Genomic DNA, 17,766 nt, shown 5'->3' with positions numbered 1-17,766 from the left:
TGTCCTGTGAGCACACACAGTGCCCACTGCGTGTGTCAGGACTTCTCCAGTGAAAGGAACTAGAGAAGCAACTACAAAGGCCACGAAGAAGAATTGGGCCAAGTCAAAGAAGCTCTTGCCTTGGTGCCAGTTGGCAAGAGGTTCTGCTCAGGGTCCAGCTGGCACAAGGCACTGACCACGGTGCCAACTGGCCTCTGTATCCCTCTCCTGGTGCCAGATGGCAATCCCTCGCAGGGCCTGCTGGCTGATCAGCCAGCAGAGCGCCTCACATCTCTGGTTATTTTCGATATTGGGAGCATTTGAGGGTTGGTAGGGCCATTTTGGTCACGTGCTTTCCACAAAAGTATATGAGGATTTCCATCTTGACCCCCACTCTCCACTGTCTCATTGCCGATGGACCACCATGGGTGTTTAATGAGGAGGACTGGCATCTTTCAAGGTACTTTTTCAAAACCTCAGGGATGGGCCCTGCCTTCTCTTACCTTAACCCTCTTTGAAACAATTTTTGGGACCTTACTTGAGTTATCTCATTAACCGCAGAATGGTTCCTTCGTTTACTAATACCACTTGAAGAAGGCAAAGTTTCAGCTTCTCCCACCCACATTTTCCCCCAGATTTTTTGGCAGGCTTGACTTTGGCCACTGTAACCCAGAGCAAGCACACACCCATGGGCTTGGAGCAGTTGCTACTTCACTGCAGTGCGGTGGTGATATGGAGGGCATTCAGGCTCCCACTGAAAGCATGCCATCCACCCCAGCTGGAGCAGCATTGGAAATGGCCAAACAGGCCGCTGCCCTTGCTGAAGAGAGCTCAGGTGTAAATACATCTTTCACCTACCTTCCTGGGCCAAACGCCCTATCCTTTTAGTCTCTGGGGGAACTGTATTCTCTTTGCTTTAGGCTCAAATCCATTCCAACAGCCTCCCTCCCTCCTACCTGGCTAAGACAGCATCAGCAGACATATTCTTTTGTGGTCCTTTCTTGCCTGTGACATGCTTGTGTCCTGCCCATATCATAGCATCTTCTGGCATCAGAGTCTCCTCCCACCCCACCCCCATTGTGGTCCTTCATTCATCTTAGTCTATTTTGATAGGCTTTCCCCTAGTTCCTTTCTGCCCTCCCCCTATGCCCACTAGCCTGTTTCTTGGCTCTGCGGTGCCCATTTAGTATTTATGGGTCCATCTTTGACGCATTTTCCTTCATCTGTTCCTTCCTCGTCTCCCTCCCCTCCTCAGGCCTGCACTACTCCACTCTCACCTGATGCAGGTATGCCCAGATAACTTTATCCTTTTCACTATCCCTGCTGTGTGTCTCCACCCATAGAAATTTCAACCTTGCTATTGTCTATAGTAATAGCCACTCTGTGGTGACTATGTATCTAGATGGTACTTCACACGCATCACTTTCAGTCACTACAATCCTAAAAGCAGGTTATGAAAGCGGGTTATTATTATTCTCATTTTATTTATTTTATTTTTCATTATTACTTATGCCTACAGCACCTGGTCTTCCTAGGTGGTCTCCCATCCAAGTACTAACCAGGCCCGACCCTGCTTAGCTTCCGAGATCAGACACTGGGCTTGTTCAGGGTGGCATGGCCATAGGCCATGGACCATGGCTCCACTGGGGCACGAACCCAGGGCCTTCTACGTGCAAAGCAGGTGTGCTAACTGCTACACTATGGAATCACATCCTTATTCTCATTTTAAAACAGGAGGAAGGCTCAGAGAGGTTGAATCACCTGATTTGTTGCAGGAAGATCCACTGGTGGATCCAACCCAGGTGTGTCTGGCTCACTCTAAAGCCTGGACTCTCTCCATTTCTCCTCATCATTTATTCTCCTCTTAGACTTTCTAGTAAATGTTGAAGAAAGTACTTTGCATACTGAAAAATGATAAATAATTGCAGGATTGTGACTATACAATACTTAATGCATTTAACCGTAATTCATACATTGATTTGAGGCTATGGACAACTTTGACCACTGCCTAGAGTGTGTGTCCCCAACCCAGTCTCCCCTGTTGACCAACTTATTCAAGCTTTTGTTGAGTCCAAGAGCACAGCAGTCTCAGAGTTAGCTGTGGTTACTGTCCGTTACATGAAATGATGGGATATTTGCAAACTGTCCTTTACCCAGTGAAGAGCAATGTGGTTGATGAGTATGTTGTGCATCATAAACAAGGAAGATCAGAAAGAAATGGGTTTATTTGAGCTGGAAAAGGGCAAAAGTGGAGGGAGACATTCTGATTGAAGGGTTTGGGTTTTCTGGAGGACCAACGGGTTGGAAGTTGCAAGGAGTCAGAACTTTGACAATTCAAATCGCAAAGGACAAGAAATACCTTTGAAAAGCCCTATTCCTGGGTGTTTTCATACTGAGTCTGAAAAGCCATCTATGGCAAGTGTTATTTAAAGGGTCCTTGCTGAGAAGGAAGGACTGGGGATCTTTTCAGGTCTTTACTAGTGAAGTCGAAGATGGCCTGGTTTATTTTATGTGCAACATGGTCAGCTCGGTGCTTGCTCTACTCCTACCTTCCGTGGTGTTAAGAACCACCCATGTTTTCTTGGCCCTGCCCCAACCCTTCCTTCTCTCTAGATCAGACTTTTTTTTTTTAAAAGATGTCTCAGTGTTCAGATGTCCCTTCACTAGTCTCTCCAACTCAGTTAGGCCACAACCTGCATGCTGTCTTTTAGGGATAGATGTACCACAGTTTGACAACAGAAAATAATGATTTTTTCCTTTTCATTTCTGATACACTACTTGGAAATGACCAATGTCTGAAAAAATAAATTTTTCTTCTTCAGTGGTGCGTTGTCAGGAAGATTCCCTAACGATCCCTTGTTCTTTTTCTGGACAGTGCTCCTGGTGCCCTACTTGCTGTTATTAATTGCCCCCAAACACATTACTAGACACAATTGGTGCTGAATCCCATCCAACTCCGCTGCTGACTCAGTCTCCCCGTGGCCTCTTCCTGCATTTTCTCCTGAGCATTGGCTAACCCGAAAGTCCAGTGATTTCTCTAATCTTGAAGACCTCCCTGTGCATACCTCTTCAGATCATTTATAAGAATGCTGAGTCACAGGTTCTTGTTCTATCTCCAGGGAATACTTACACATCTTCATCTATAAATGTGTCCTTTTGTCCTTGCCCTTTATTTAATATCCTTGAGAAGTTCCATATTTGGGGGCATTGGGGGCAATTTTATGGCACTGAAATTGGTTAAGTCTTTAGGAATGGAAACCCTGAGCTTTTTTAAAATCACAAAGGAATACAGCTGACCAAACTCTTCAAAGAATGAAATTGTTCAGGCCTGATCTCTCTTCAGCGGAGCCCCGCTATGACTGGAAAGTCACTCTTGTTGTGTTCTCAAGATCCCACCCTTTACTGTAGCTGCTGCCAGGTTCTGAGATGTGGCCATAGAACTCCTTGGGAGGGGGACATGGGACTCCTTGGGAGGTGGTCCCCAGGAGCCATTCTTGTTCTTGGAGGACACTTGCTGGCAACTCCGGGATGTGGACTGTGACTGTGATGGGGAATGGACCAGGCAGCTTTGTGATGATTTAACGGGGGTCACCTTTTCCCCAACAGAGGTGGATGAGTGTTCCTGGCCAGATCATGGTGGGTGTGAGCAGCGCTGCGTGAACACTCTGGGTAGCTACAAGTGCACGTGTGATCCTGGCTATGAGCTGGCCGCCAATAAGAAGACATGTGAAGGTTGGTGTTGGACAGGCCACGTTGGAATCAGAGGGGATGGGGACGAGCCTTAGGGGATGTGGGGCAGAGGTGGGGTGCTGGCTGGTCGTGAAGTAACAACAGACAGCTGCGGTGGATGATTGGAGGAGGAAACAGCTCGATAAATTCACAAATGTGAAAGGACTGCCCAAATTACATGGGTTCCACCCTAGAAACTGAAACTAGAACCATGGATTATTTTCTTCTGTGACTGTGAAAATTCACATGATTATTAATGTAGAAAATAAAAGCAAAGAAAAACCATGAGCACTTTGGTATGACTCAACTAATAGCTATTTAATTCACTTTATTTCTGTCTGACTGGTGTTTCCCTTCCTTACCCACCTGCTTGACTCCACTTGTTTACATAAGCCAAGTACATTGCATAGCTTGGTGCAAACATTTCTAATTCTTCTTTGGGCTATGCCAACTGGGTGACAGGTCAGTACAAATGCATCGCTGTCATCTCCAAAAGCAGTCATGACCTGTCTTCAACTTTGTCCCTCCAAATCCTCCATTGAAACAGGCTAGAAGAAAGGACGTTGAATTAATTAGTTCAGGTTGTCTAACTTATTATTATTATTATTAAAGAACAGCAGGGCTGATTGCTGCTGGGGGAAAATCGCAGTCACTCGAAGCGAACACCCAATGAACCTTGCCTCTGTTTCCCTGTGCAGTGGCCTGTGGCGGTTTCATTACCAAGCTGAACGGAACCATCACCAGCCCTGGGTGGCCGAAGGAGTACCCTACCAACAAAAACTGTGTCTGGCAGGTGGTGGCTCCCTCTCAGTACCGGATCTCCCTTCAGTTTGAAGTGTTTGAACTGGAAGGCAATGATGTAGGTTTTGCACTCTTGATTGGGGATCGTGTTAGGATGTGGCTCCGGGCTGGGCGAGGGGTGAGCAGGCAGGGAGGTGGCGTCCTAGGGTCATGACATCTTAGCTGGGAGGGAACTGAGGGATGTTTGCCACAGCGGTTTTTAGCTGCACATCCTCTGCAGGTAGAGTGCTTGGGTCCTCTTGTCACTGCTAAATCCAAGGAGAATCTGGACAAGAGTGGAGGAGGCGGGTCTTGGGGTCAGTGGTGGTCTGGACAGGAATGCCTCCTTGGTGAGGAATCTGGGGGTTAGTATCCACCTGAGGGGAATGAAGAGGGTGAGGTGCAGCTGGAGACCAGGATGGTATAAGCATCTCTTGGGCAGTGGTCACAGGGTGAGCAAGTCAGCCCAGGCCCAAGCAGAAGCCTGCCGCAGAGCATGGGCGGGCATGCGGCACGTCGGCCCTTCCGCCTGCAGGGGCCCTGGTAGGAGTCAAGGCGACCCACCTGCTGGACCTGGCTGAGCCCATCTGGCCACCTGGCAGGATGTAGCTCTCAGGAAGGGGTCCTGCAGTGCACAGGGGGAGGGGTGGTGATGCGGGGACACCAGGCACCTCCTGGGGGTGCTCCCTTGCAGGTCTGTAAGTACGACTTCCTGGAGGTGCGCAGCGGCCTGTCGCCCGACGCCAAGCTGCATGGCAGGTTCTGCGGCTCCGAGATGCCCGAGGTCATCACCTCACAGAGCAACAACATGCGCGTGGAATTCAAGTCAGACAACACGGTCTCCAAACGCGGCTTCCGGGCCCACTTCTTCTCAGGTGTGCGGGTTTGGGGGCGGGGCCACAGCGCTGAAGGCAAGGCGGCTTTGCGGGCTCCCAGCCTCTGGAGCACCTGCCCACCCCTCTCTGCCACCTGCCCTGACCTTATGGTATTTCCCTAACAAATTACCACCAACTGGGTGGCTCAAAGCAACAGAATTCTGGAGGCCAGATGTCTGACATCAGGGGGTCACCAGGACTGTGTCCTCTAAAGGCTCTGGGAGGGTCCCTTCCATGTCTCTTCCTGGCCTGTGGTTTCAGTGCTTCAGGGTTGGGTGGGCTTCGTCTCTTTATTCTTTAGGTGTTCTCCAAGGATTCTTAGTCGTCCTCATGAAATAAGAGGGTGAAACTAAAGTACAAAGTGTTCAGTGCACATGACCCGCAGTAGGCACAGGGTACAGAGGAGGGAGACACCTAGACCCCTGAAGCTACCCCGGTGGGGGGTCGGGACGGAGGCTGGTCCTCCCGCTACTACAGAAGGAAGAGTTGGCTTAGGAGAGGGACGCACACTGCCCCGGCTTGTTCTACAAGCTCCATAACGGTCACACCAGCTGACACTTGAGTTCATACATAATAATAAATAAAAGCTAACACGTACTCCGAGCTGGACGCTGTTCTAAACGCTTTCCCTGTTCTGATTCATTCCATCCTCTCAGCAACCCTACGAGGTGAGGATACCATTATTGACTCTGCTTTATAGGTGAGGCAACTGAGGCACCGAGGTCGCGGTCAAGGACTACCAAGGTCACAATGGCTGGCAGTTGTGGAGTGGGCTGTCATCCACTTACCTACTCCGCAGGCAGGAGGCGGCATGGGGCTCTGACCTCTGGGTCACGCAGGGCTTACTCACTGAGTGACCTTGGGCAGATTAGCATTCTCGACCTCAAGTTTCCTTACCTGTAAAATGGAGGCACAGGTACCCATCTCCTAAAGGTGTGTAAGAATTAACTTCGATAAGGTACGGAAAGCGCTTGGGGCGGTGCCCATTGCATAGTAAACACACAGTACGTGGTAGTTATTTTTATTATTGTTACTATTATTAGCCTTTCCTTTAAGGAGCTCTGTTTCTGGCAGGGATCGGGGATGGAGAACATAAATATACATTAAAGAACTTTAGGAGCATGGGGAGTTTGTTATATACCAGGGTCACGTATACGCAACAAAAGCTGGCTTCCCCACACCCAGGGCAGGGAGGCTCCCTAGTGGAGGCTCCTTTTCATCAGGGTTCTGAGTCAAGAGGGACCATCCCAAGTTGGCAGTTCCCCTAAGGAGAGTTCATTGATCTCCCCAGACAAGGACGAGTGTAGCAAGGACAACGGCGGGTGCCAGCATGAGTGCGTCAACACGTTCGGGAGCTACCTGTGCCGGTGCAGGAACGGCTACCAGCTCCACGAGAACGGACACGACTGTAAAGAAGGTGAGGCTGGGCTGCGGCTGGGGGCGGTCCAGCTAACTTGGCTGGTGTGTCAGAGTGAGAGTGAGGGAGCCTTCCTCCCCATCTGCCTCCTTCTGAGCCCCTGAGACTGGGCACTTCCTTCCCTCATCCTGCCCTCCCTGAAGTGCGATTTTCCCCAGGGCACGTACAGGCCCTCAGGTGCCCTTCTGGAGGCATTGCAGTGGTTAAACCCCCATGCTCCAGGATCAGACTGCCTAGGTTTAAATCCTGGCTCTGCTACTTACTAGCTGTGTGACCTTGGAATAGTTACTTAACCTCTCTGACCCTCAATTTCCTCTTCTGTTTGTAAAGATCTAAGCATACCCCCTTCGTAAAGTATTTCTGAGGATTAAATGAGAGAATACCTAGAAAGTATTTCAGACAGTCTGACATATATTAAGCACTTGAAATGTTAATAAATACCAGCTATCTATGTCATCATATTATTTACTATATGTGCAGGTCTAATAATAAAATAGAATTGGGAAGACTTTGCTTCCTATTCTATTTACGATTGGGAGTTCTTCAAAGCCAGATGGCTTTGAATGTCCAGTCATTCTGGGAAAGGGCTTCCTCTGTTCTCACCCCACCCTGCAAAGGGAGTTCGAACATTTTTGATACACCTAGAGGCTTCTAGGCCTTGGCCCCAACCACAGAGCCAAGTAGGTGAGGGATAAACATTTCGGAGTTAGGAGTTTTGGCTGGGGTGCAGAGTCTGCTCCAGGGCCTTCCTGGAATATTTCGAGAAGAGCTAAGACATCTTTAGAAGCAGATGCCACTTCCCCTCCAAGCCCAGCTCTGTGCCACAGACGAGGGTGGTCATGGATTGTGTTGGGAGGCAGGTTGGAAGAATTCGGATGGAACTGTGATTCTGGAATTCAAAAAATCTTTGTCAAGTCCCCGTGAGAGGGCCTGGGGCCGAAACAAGGCTGGCCTCCTTTGGTGTGGGGGAGGCCAGGAGGGAGATAAACTCCACTAAGGTCCCACCAGCTGAACAGTGGCTGCCTTCCTGTGGGTTTCCCCGGGGGACGGGGGTGCAGGAATAAATGCCCCGGGTGCTGATCCCCGCCCCTGCTGTCGCCTGTTCTCTGTGTAGCTGTAACGCGCAGGCAGCCACGAGCAGCAGAAACCTCTCGCAACCACCTCACCCTCCCTCTTCGTCTGCCCCACCCTCGTCTGCCCCCTCCAGCTCCCTCAGCCTGCATCCACGGTGGTACAAGGTCCACCTCCTCAGCTCCCTCTCTTTCCCAGTCAGTGTGGTGAAAGCAGACCCAGGTTTGAGTTCCGACTCCACCCCTTACCAACAAGTCACTTACCCATTCTAAACTTATTTTCTCATTTGGAAAGTGGGAAGGATAAAACAAGATGATACACTCAAAATGCTTGGCACAGTGCCCAACACAGAGGAAGGCGAATTCTAATGATTGTCCAAAATGCTACTCACAGAGCAAGTCAGGAGCCACTCTTTGTTAATGACACTGTAACCAGGGCAGCATCTGTAGCCTCCAACGAAACTGCTTGGAAAAACTACAAGAAGTATGTAGACAAAGGCTTAGTGATGAAGATCCTTGCCTGCACTTGCTAAGCCTCTTACATGTATTATCTCATTTAATCCACATAAGCGCCCTGCAAGGTTGGCAACCGTTTACAGATACGAACATCAAGACTTATGTAAGTGCCCAAAGTCCCATTGCTTGAAGGTGGTGGAACCAAGACTTGAACCACGGTCCATCTGACTGACCCCAGGGCTTGTGCTCTCAACCATGAATTCTGCCATATTCCCACTGAGGACCACGATGTGAATAGTCACAGTAAGAAAGATGACCTGGCTCCAGAGCCACCGCCAGGAAGGCAGCAGCCAAATAGATCAGCACATCTTTGAGCTAGGTGACATGGGATTCAGGCTGACCCCTGAAGCATTTGCTAATGACCACGTGGCAAATAAGAGCGAGGGGAGGACACTCTCTTAGAAAGCCTCCTATGATGCCCATGAGTGAATTACTTCTCTCTCTGCCTGTGTCCCCCATCATCCCCAGCTGGCTGTGCGCACAAGATCAGCAGCGCAGAGGGGACCCTGGCGAGCCCCAACTGGCCTGACAAATACCCCAGCCGGAGAGAGTGCACCTGGAACATCTCTTCAACTGCAGGCCACAGGGTGAAACTCGTGAGTCATTTTCGTAGTTTATGGACAACGGGACCTTGGTGTCAGACAGATATGGGTCTGAGTCTCTGCGCTGCCATTCCTAGCTCTGAAACTAGAGTACTCAATATTTCCAGGACTCAGTTTCATGGTCTGAGAAATGGGGGCGCTACCTCATGGGGCTGTTGTGCAGGTTAAAAGGGAGGCTACGCGGGAAGCCCTCAGCATAGGCTGAATAGCACCCACTTACAGTGGTATAGTTGAGGCGGCACACAGTGCTGTTAGAGATTTCATTGTTTCCTGTCTTAATTTCTTTTTATAAAACAATACATTCTTAAAGTTAAAAATGCAATCGATGCAGAGGGTTGGAAAGTGAAAATCAAAAAATTTTAGATCTCTTACACCACTCTAGAAAGGACCTCTTTGAACATTTTCTTGTGAATTCTTCCAGAAATTTCCTGTGTACATACAATCATGTAAGTACATTCACAGAGAAAAATGTATATCCTTTTTCTCGCCCAAACTTCTCAACTGGGCTCTTATTATTCATATTCTTCTATGACTTACATGTTTTTTCAATTAACAATAGCAAATTGTTATTTATGCCAATTCTCTCTTGAATTAAAATATATATCTTCCAAGTCTGTACACCGTGCTGTTATTTCAAAAAGAAATGAGTCTTCCCTACAAGTCTCCTTTCATCCCTCAGAGACTCCCAGATCCTGGAGTATAAAACAAACTTTTCCACTTGCCAGTTGGAAAAGTTGCTGTACTCGAAACAAACGAACAGTTTTTAGATGGGTTACTCAGACTGGAGATAATTAAGCTCTTCAGAAGGCATATGACTGTCCCTCTGAATTATGGACAATAATGCAGGGAGAATGGAAGGGAACAAAGGAGAACGTGATGATAAATAGACGATGGCCCCTGGGCTTGCGAGGGTGTTGACTGGCGCGAGGACAGGTGAGAGAGAATGAGCTCCCAGGCTAGAGTGTTGGGTGCTCGCGCCTCTCTGTGCCAGGTCTGGGGCATCGAGGGGTGGAGAAAGCGGAGCCCCTGACCACAAGGTGCTCCCAGTGGGCACCTCATATGTATGGGTTCCCGTGTTAGAAATGATGTGAGGTGCCCCTTTCCTGGATCGGTCAGAACAGCTTTGAATTGGGGCGAGGGTGAACTAAAGAGAGCGCTTTGGAGAAAGGCACTCCTTCCCCAAGATTGCCATCTGCCGGAAAATTTGCGCAATGGCAACATTGCGCCGTCTCTGACAACTGCGGAGGAATGGCGCCCCCTGGGGCTGGGAACGCGCAACCTGCACAACTGGAAGCGGCGCCTCTTGCGCAAGAGCCGCAAGATTTTAGTAGTTGCCTAGAACGTCTTTTCCTGTTCTTAACAGTGTTCAGGAACTGAAGCAACCGATCCCAGTGGCCACAGTTAGGCCAGACCTCAGATTTATCTGTGGTTCATAAATATATATGTTAGAATAAAAAAAAAAAAACTTCCTTGGAAAGCGGATGGTGGATATAGTTAGTGATCATGCTCTATTTTTTTGCTATCATAGAATGTGAGTTGAATACTTCCAAATGCTGGTGTTACACTGTATGGGGCCAGCAACAGGGTGTTCCATGGACCTTTGGGGAGCTCCCTGCCTCTCTGGTTCACTGTCTCCCTTCCAGGGCATCACCCACCCTGGTGCTACTGGTCTCCCCTTCCTGCTCCTGCTCACTGCCCTCCCACCCCTACTCTCTGGCCCCAAACTCCCTTCCTATAAGATGTGAAGAGCTCTGCCCATTTCAAGTGTGCTTGTCATTCCTATGAAAGCCCACACTGCTAATGGCCACTCTCTACCTCATTCCTACCCCTGCCCTGTCACCCCAGTTTTCTTCTTATAAATTTAGACCCCTCTCCCCAGCTAATGTCCTCTCCCCCTACTCTGTCATTTGATCCAAGTCTTTACTAAACACTGCCCCCTCTCACTTTGTCCCATCTTTCTCGCAGCTATGGGCAAGCCAGCAGTCAGTCACTGCCAGTGCCTGAAAAGCCCTACATTTGGGGCTGCAGAGCCTGGTGTATGGCCTGGGATTGTGGGGCTCCCCTGGCCAGCTTCAGGGAGGACAGAGAGGAGGAAGGCAGTATAGCCTGGTGATGGTTAGGACTGTGGCCTGGAGTCAGGCTGGTTGCAGATCAAGTCTAGCTCTATCTTCCTCTACCTGAGTCACTTCTCTAAGCCTCAGTTTCCCCTTCTGCACACTGGAGATAATAGCTCTTCTTGCACAGCATCATCGGTTAAGTGAGAAACTGCAGGGCCCTGCATGGGAAAAAACATTCAGCTAATGTCAGCCACTATGAGGATGACAATGGAAAGTTGTGTGCAGGTCATAAAGCCTCTTTCATTCATATTATTTGTTCTGAAGGATTGCACAGTTTCGTGCAAAGGTTAAGGGCATGGACTCTGGAGCCAGACCTGCTGGTCATGGTCCAGCTCTGGCAGTGGGTCATCTGACAACTCTTTGCCTCGAGTTTCTTCATCTGTAAAGCGAGGATTAAAATGGTAGTAGACGCATCACAGGGCCTGTGAGGATTAATACTTGTAAAGCACTTAAAACAGCTCCTGGCCCTGAGTGAGTGAGCACTTGGTGGTCGCCGCTCTCATCCTTAAGTGAGGGAGAAGCTGTGTGATGTGGTGGAAAGAGCTCAGACGTCAACAAGCATTTAAACAATCTGAACCTGGCCATCCCATCTGCAAAGTGATCACAGTAGCAACAGCCCATGTAATTACCTCCTAGGGTAGTTTTGGGGACTGAAGAAGGGGTGAAGTCTAGGTGTCACCATGATCACCATGGGCTCCGCACCCCCTGTACGGCTGGCTGGGCAGACGCATGTCCTGCCTTGCCCAGTCCTCACTCGCCCCTGGGGAGGCGGCCACCACCCTGGTTGAATGCCAGGCCCTTGCCTCACTTTCTGCTCTTCTATCCCCAGACATTTAATGAGTTTGAGATCGAACAGCACCAGGAATGTGCCTATGACCACCTGGAAGTGTACGATGGGCCCGACAGCCTGGCTCCCATCCTTGGCCGTTTCTGCGGCAGCAAGACCCCAGACCCCGTGGTGGCTTCAGGCAGCAGATTGTTTCTCAGGTTTTATTCGGATGCCTCTGTGCAGAGGAAAGGCTTCCAGGCGGTGCACAGCACAGGTATGCGGGCAGGTCACCCAGTCTTGTTGACTGCAGATAGATAGGTGATAAAGGCCAGGGAAGGACTGCCTTTGGCTCTAACTATGGGGGGAGGGAAGTGTGTGACAACGTGTTCCTTTAAAAGTGAAACATGGGCAACATTAGAGGGAAGGGTTGTTTTCTTTTAATGTCCTTTGTGGGTGCCACATTTATTTGCTCCATTCCTTCCTTCCTCTCGTCCTCTTTTTTAAAAATTATTTTGTGATTTTACTGATCTGTGAAATCCAAAACTCTGGGAACTGAGTGGTGGAGGGCAGTCCTAAGGACCAGTTTGGAAAAGGAAAAATGTTTCTGTTCCTCATTATTTTTCCTCCACTTCAAATGTAAATAGCTTGATTTGGTCCTTTGGAGGAAATTATATATGCATATAACCGACATATCTGCTTTGTTAAGTAGAAGAATGTCACTAAGAGAATTGTCTGCTTTTTAGCTATTAAAATGTTACCAGCTGGAACCCACAGAAGCAACTTTGACTCTTTGATCCTGGCATTTGATTGTGGCCCTTTGGCAAAGCAGTGGCTGCCTTGAGCTCACCCTGAGACCAAGATCAGGGGACCCTATGGGGTGTTCTGATCCCTTTAACAGCCCCTCCTTCCAGCTTTTTTTTTTTTTTTTTTTTTTTTTTTAGAGTCAGAAATGTGAATCAGGTAAAACTACATGACAACCTGAGCCCTTAGTTGGATTAGCTGTCCTTGCCTATCAGAAAACATTTTATTCATTATCTACCTCTTTAAGGGGCTCTAGCTTCCCAGAGGGAAGTTTAAAAACCGTTGACTAGTGACTTCACTCTCTTGTCCTTACAGAGCGTAGGCGCCTGAGGCAGGTCAGGGTCCTGGCGGGAAATGAGGGTCTACTCACATAGAGTCCTTAATAAGGGATTGTTTACAAAGGCGTGGGCAGGGTGTGAGGACACCACAAGGGACAGTGCGGTGACCCGGACTGGGAACTGCGGGGCTGTCACTACTCCGGGCCGGATGAGGGAGCAGTTCCTGGAGCCTGGAGACAGGTGGGTGCAGGCAGACGGCCCCCGCACAGGAGCTGTTACCTTCAGTTGAAAAAAAAAAAACACAGCCTTGGTGACCAGGCAGGGTGCAGGCCTGGGACTAAATACGCTGACCTCCCTCTCCTCCCTCCTCTGATCTGCTGGTGCTCCCACAGCTGAGGGCAAAGGGGACTATCCTTGTCGACCTAGAGGTCAGCTTTTTGGGGCCCAGAGCAGGTGGGGGCAAATGGAGATAGGATTTGGCGGGGTGGATAGAAGGCATCCTGCCCTGCTTTATGCCAATTTCCTTGCCACTTGTATGTCTAGAATTTGAAATTTCCTAAAGACAGACACGTGGGGCTGAGAGTTGGCAGTCGGCTAGGACTGGGGCCAGCTGGGCCCGGGAGTGTCACTGGACAGTGCCGAAGCCACACCGGGGGGCGCTCTGGGCCTCTCAGGGTGTGGAGCGCGCTGAGGACAGGGCTTTCTAATCTCTGATCACTCTCATTTATCCATTTATGTTTTGTGGTCTCCAGCGGCCTTGACACAAAATTGTAAGGGACCCAGAACTGCAAGAGTTACGGTCCTAGTAAAAAAAACCGAGACGCCAAGGCTATTGAAAGCAAAGTACAAGGCTCAGCTCACCTGCCACACGCAAGGCTGCCCCAAGGTGGCCTGTAGTCCACTCCGAACTGCAGCCCCGGGCGGGTCAGCGCTGAGATATCTAGGTGTGCGTTCACCTGCAGTTCTGATGTGCTTTTGGTGCCCTCTATTGGCAAAAAGCACAAATTACAGTAAGTCAATCAGGCTGGTGTGAGACCTCAGACGCTGCTAGCATTTTCGGGGAGGTGAGTGGTAAAGATCCAGGCAGTTAGCTTTTTCTTTCTTTTTTCTTTTTTAGTAGTATGCTTAGGTATTCCCGGAGGCCTTATATAGCCCAACCTGAAAACGTAGGACCTTGGCTGGTGAGGACCAGTTTGGCTCTCCCCGCTACCCCCCAACCCGGGGGAGGGTGTGATGCAGCAGCCGCAGCGGGTGGTGGGGCGTGGGGGCCGCGCAGGGGTTCTCAGTGCCGAGGGTGCATCGGGGTTCTCTCTCCGCTGCAGAGTGCGGGGGAAGGCTGAAGGCCGAAGTGGAGACCAAAGAGCTCTATTCCCACGCCCAGTTTGGGGATAACAACTACCCCAGCCAGGCCCGCTGTGACTGGGTCATCGTGGCGGAGGACGGCTACGGCGTGGAGCTGATTTTCCGCAGCTTCGAAGTCGAGGAGGAGGCCGACTGCGGCTACGACTACATGGAGGCCTTCGACGGCTACGACAGCACCGCGCCCAGGCTCGGCCGCTTCTGTGGCTCTGGGGTGAGTCCCAGGGACGCCCGCCTGGCACGCGAGACGCGGCGTGATGATTTAGAGCGTGAGGTGTGGCGTCAGATACACCCGGGGTCCTAGCTACCCCTGCCACTTACTAGCACCCACCGGAAGGCCTGTTCTGCTGGAGCAAAGTGGGAAATGGGGAGAATAATCAGAGAGGAGGTTGGGGCAGAGCCCGGGTCCGGTTCATGAAGGCTTCGGACTGAGGTCAGTTGCGGGAGAGCGTTCTCCATTTAGGACTTTCTTCCTATTTTTGACACGGATCCTCTCCTCCCTCCCCCATTTTTATTAGGCCTTTAGGCTTTTTAAATTATACTTTTGCATATTCTATGTATTTACAATTCTCTTCTCTGACAAAGCCAAATGCCTATGAAGATGACGAATCACCGTCTTACAATAAACACAATAGTTATGCTCAAGATCACCATTGGTTTTCTCATTATCACCTCTCCCGTGGGCTACTTCACCGAGACAGCACAGGCTTGTTTTGTCCACTGTTTCCCCAGCACCTGATATAGGGCCTGATGGGTAGTCGGTGCTCAGTGACAGTGTGTAGATCAGCAGTACCTGTCCTGGTCCCACCCTGGCTGCCCCTCGCTGGGCACTGCCCACCCCAGGACCCAGCCCTCTCCTTTTCTCCTCCTCCAGGGCTCATTGCACAAGCTTCTTCACTGTTGGCTGGGTTTATAGCCAATCATTTTGGAGTTACCTTACATTATATAGGTCTTTGAATAACATCCCTTCATCTTCTGGCACCCTCCCGAAAGGAAAAGATGAAAGTGTGACATAACTCATGCAGTGTCTTTGATAGATAACATCTTTCAAACTGTGGGTCCCGACGCAGAGGAAAACCTTTTTGCGTCCTGCACAGTGAAATGTGTGGGAAGCCCAGTCTGGTTCCAGGAGAATCCGGCAGCCAGCAGCCTTGGAACCCGGCTTCCATTCATGAAACTACCTGGCAAAACCTTCCTGACAAGTGTAGTGGCCCCATCCCACGTTTTGTCCTCGGAGAGGACACAGGTCTAAGCAATGTCTTCCTTTTAGGTCTTTTGGGAAACGCATCACAATGTTGACCCGAGAGTTGGGGGATTCATGGTACACACTTTACTGTCAGAAAGACGTGAGCTGGGGTCCTGCCTAGATGTGTGAACTTGAGTCAGTTTCCTCAAATATACAATGGAGATAGCACTGGCCTTGTGAAGTTCTGTAAAATGATAAAATCCGAAAGCACTTAGAGCAGCTCCTGGTCTGTCTATGTACTTAGGAAGTAATAGATTCTATATGAGCTATGTGTCTAGAAATGTCTGGAAAAACAAGGCCTGGGAAGCTCTCCAGAGCAGAATCTGCAATGCTTTGCTTCAAAAAGGAGCTTTTTTTTGATGCCCGTCAGAGTCTCTGTTGTGGGTCGCCTCACGGCAGTGTCACCCGTCCCGTGTCTTTGTATAGCATTCTGTCTCTCCTCCTCATTTTAAACTCCAACCACAGCCAGCTGGCTTAAAGGCCCATACTTTCCCTTTCTCCTTCCCTCAGCCATTGGAAGAAATCTACTCCGCAGGGGATTCTCTGATGATTCGGTTCCACACAGACGACACCATCAACAAGAAAGGCTTTCAGGCCCGGTACACTAGCACCAAGTTCCAGGACGCCCTGCACATGAAGAAATAGTGCCGATGCTCTTGAAAGACAGGAACTGAGAAGGTTTTTATAAAAATAGCACCTTGTGACTCTGCCCTAAAACAGTGTACAGCATTTTTCTCAAACAAAAACCCAAAATCTAGTCTTGGAGGTATGTATTTGCTGACGTGTGGAAAACCAGTTGGAGAGAAGATGTTCCTTTTATTCTAGCTGCAACATTGTCAGTCGCGGACTGTTAAGGAAGATTAAGGTTTGAAGTTGCTGATCATTCAAGTTATGCCAGTTACTACCCGTTCCCTGAGTCCCTTGCTCCTGTGGGGCAAAAGGCCAGACTTTGGGTTGATTATTCCTCTGTTTCTGAATGTGCTTCCTTAGGTGCCAGCAACGTGACCACGTCCTGGAGACTCGGGCTGTCTTGCATCTATATGGGACAGTGAGGATAAAAGCTTGGCCATGGCTGATTTGTTACCCACAGCTTTGGCTGGAGACTTTTGCTTTCTCTCTGCCAGGGACATGTCATCCAGGAAACCTGAGAATATGGACATCAGGACTAAAATAAGGAATCACAGTGAGCAACGCACTGAGGGAGCCTGAGTATGAGAACCATGCCACGAAGCTAGGAGACCTCCACCTTTTCTCCGTGTCACCGGCTCTCCCTTCCCCCTATGTGCTGTCCCTTCCCTAATTGCATCAGGAGGCGAGGGTGTCTGCTGTGAATCCCAGCAGAACATTTGCTGGTGAGGGTCCCCAGTGCGCAGAGAAGAAAGTCTTCTGGGTCCTCCTGATACTCCTTCACTCGGTGGCTTTGAGAAGACTCCGCCTGTGCTCGGGATTCCAAGCGCTTGGAAGAACTCTTCTTCCTTCAGCCGTGGTGGCACTTGCTGTGGTTGACCTTGACTCCTTGACAACCAAGTCAAATTGCATTTGCAAAGCGTGCAAAGACCTCTTGTGAGGGACCAAATCAGGTCCCTCATGGGGTGAACACTGTTGAAAATGTTAATTATAAGTTATGTAAGAATCAACTCCTTGTGAAACAAGTCTACCTGTGACTAACTTCCTGTAACCAATCAGGTTAAAGAGTGCAATGGTGACTTTGCTCAGACTAACTAGTATACAGTCACCAGCTTGCAATCAGAATTCACCGCTTGGCACTTGTTCTAGGAAAGTGTAGAGGATGTTGTTTACATAATTTTAGAACCTCCAGGTAAATGTTAAACAGTAAGCTAGTTTTGAATGGCATTTCATTAAGGCATCTATGGGCATTATGAGCTAAAAGCTGTGGTATGTAGCTTTAAAAGAGTCTTTATGTTGGAATAATTTTAAATAATGTTTACATAACTGTAAGTCCTGTTTGGTTGGTATTGAACACAGGACAGAGCACGAGAGTGTTTTCAGTGACAGCCTAGATAGCTCCCAAGCACCAGAATTCCTTTGGGATGAATCAGCAATATTTTAAAATATTTGCAAATGTTAAAAGTTATATTTTTTAAAGATCAGAATATGCCCCCAGAGGACTATGTCTAATTAAAATGATTGTTGGGAGAAAAAAAGAAAGAAAGAAAGAGAAAGAAAAGGAAGAAAGAAGAATACAAAGAAAGGGAGAAGAAATGATG

At 49.2% G+C, this 17,766-nt stretch overlaps 1 protein-coding gene and 1 pseudogene across 1 annotated transcript in view; one reads left to right on the top strand and one right to left on the bottom strand.

Annotated features, from left to right (window-relative positions):
• The window catches only part of TLL2 (tolloid like 2), a 117,667-nt gene extending 101,424 nt beyond the window's left edge, over positions 1-16,243 (top strand). The window contains exons 14-21 of the mRNA XM_016164104.2: positions 3,586-3,711; positions 4,407-4,567; positions 5,183-5,363; positions 6,655-6,780; positions 8,835-8,962; positions 11,915-12,128; positions 14,256-14,506; positions 16,049-16,243. Coding sequence (XP_016019590.2) covers positions 3,586-3,711; positions 4,407-4,567; positions 5,183-5,363; positions 6,655-6,780; positions 8,835-8,962; positions 11,915-12,128; positions 14,256-14,506; positions 16,049-16,183 — 1,322 coding nt within the window. The 3' untranslated portion in view covers positions 16,184-16,243. The remainder of the gene's footprint in view (positions 1-3,585; positions 3,712-4,406; positions 4,568-5,182; positions 5,364-6,654; positions 6,781-8,834; positions 8,963-11,914; positions 12,129-14,255; positions 14,507-16,048) is intronic.
• On the bottom strand, positions 1,490-1,605 carry LOC118604758 (annotated as a pseudogene).
• Positions 16,244-17,766: the final 1,523 nt, after the last annotated feature.

This window comes from Rousettus aegyptiacus, unplaced genomic scaffold (genome assembly GCF_014176215.1).
Source record: "Rousettus aegyptiacus isolate mRouAeg1 unplaced genomic scaffold, mRouAeg1.p scaffold_m13_p_6, whole genome shotgun sequence".
Lineage (NCBI taxonomy): Eukaryota > Metazoa > Chordata > Mammalia > Chiroptera > Pteropodidae > Rousettus > Rousettus aegyptiacus.
The sequence above is the reverse complement of the archived record's forward strand: the minus strand, read 5'-3'. Positions and strand labels throughout refer to the sequence as shown.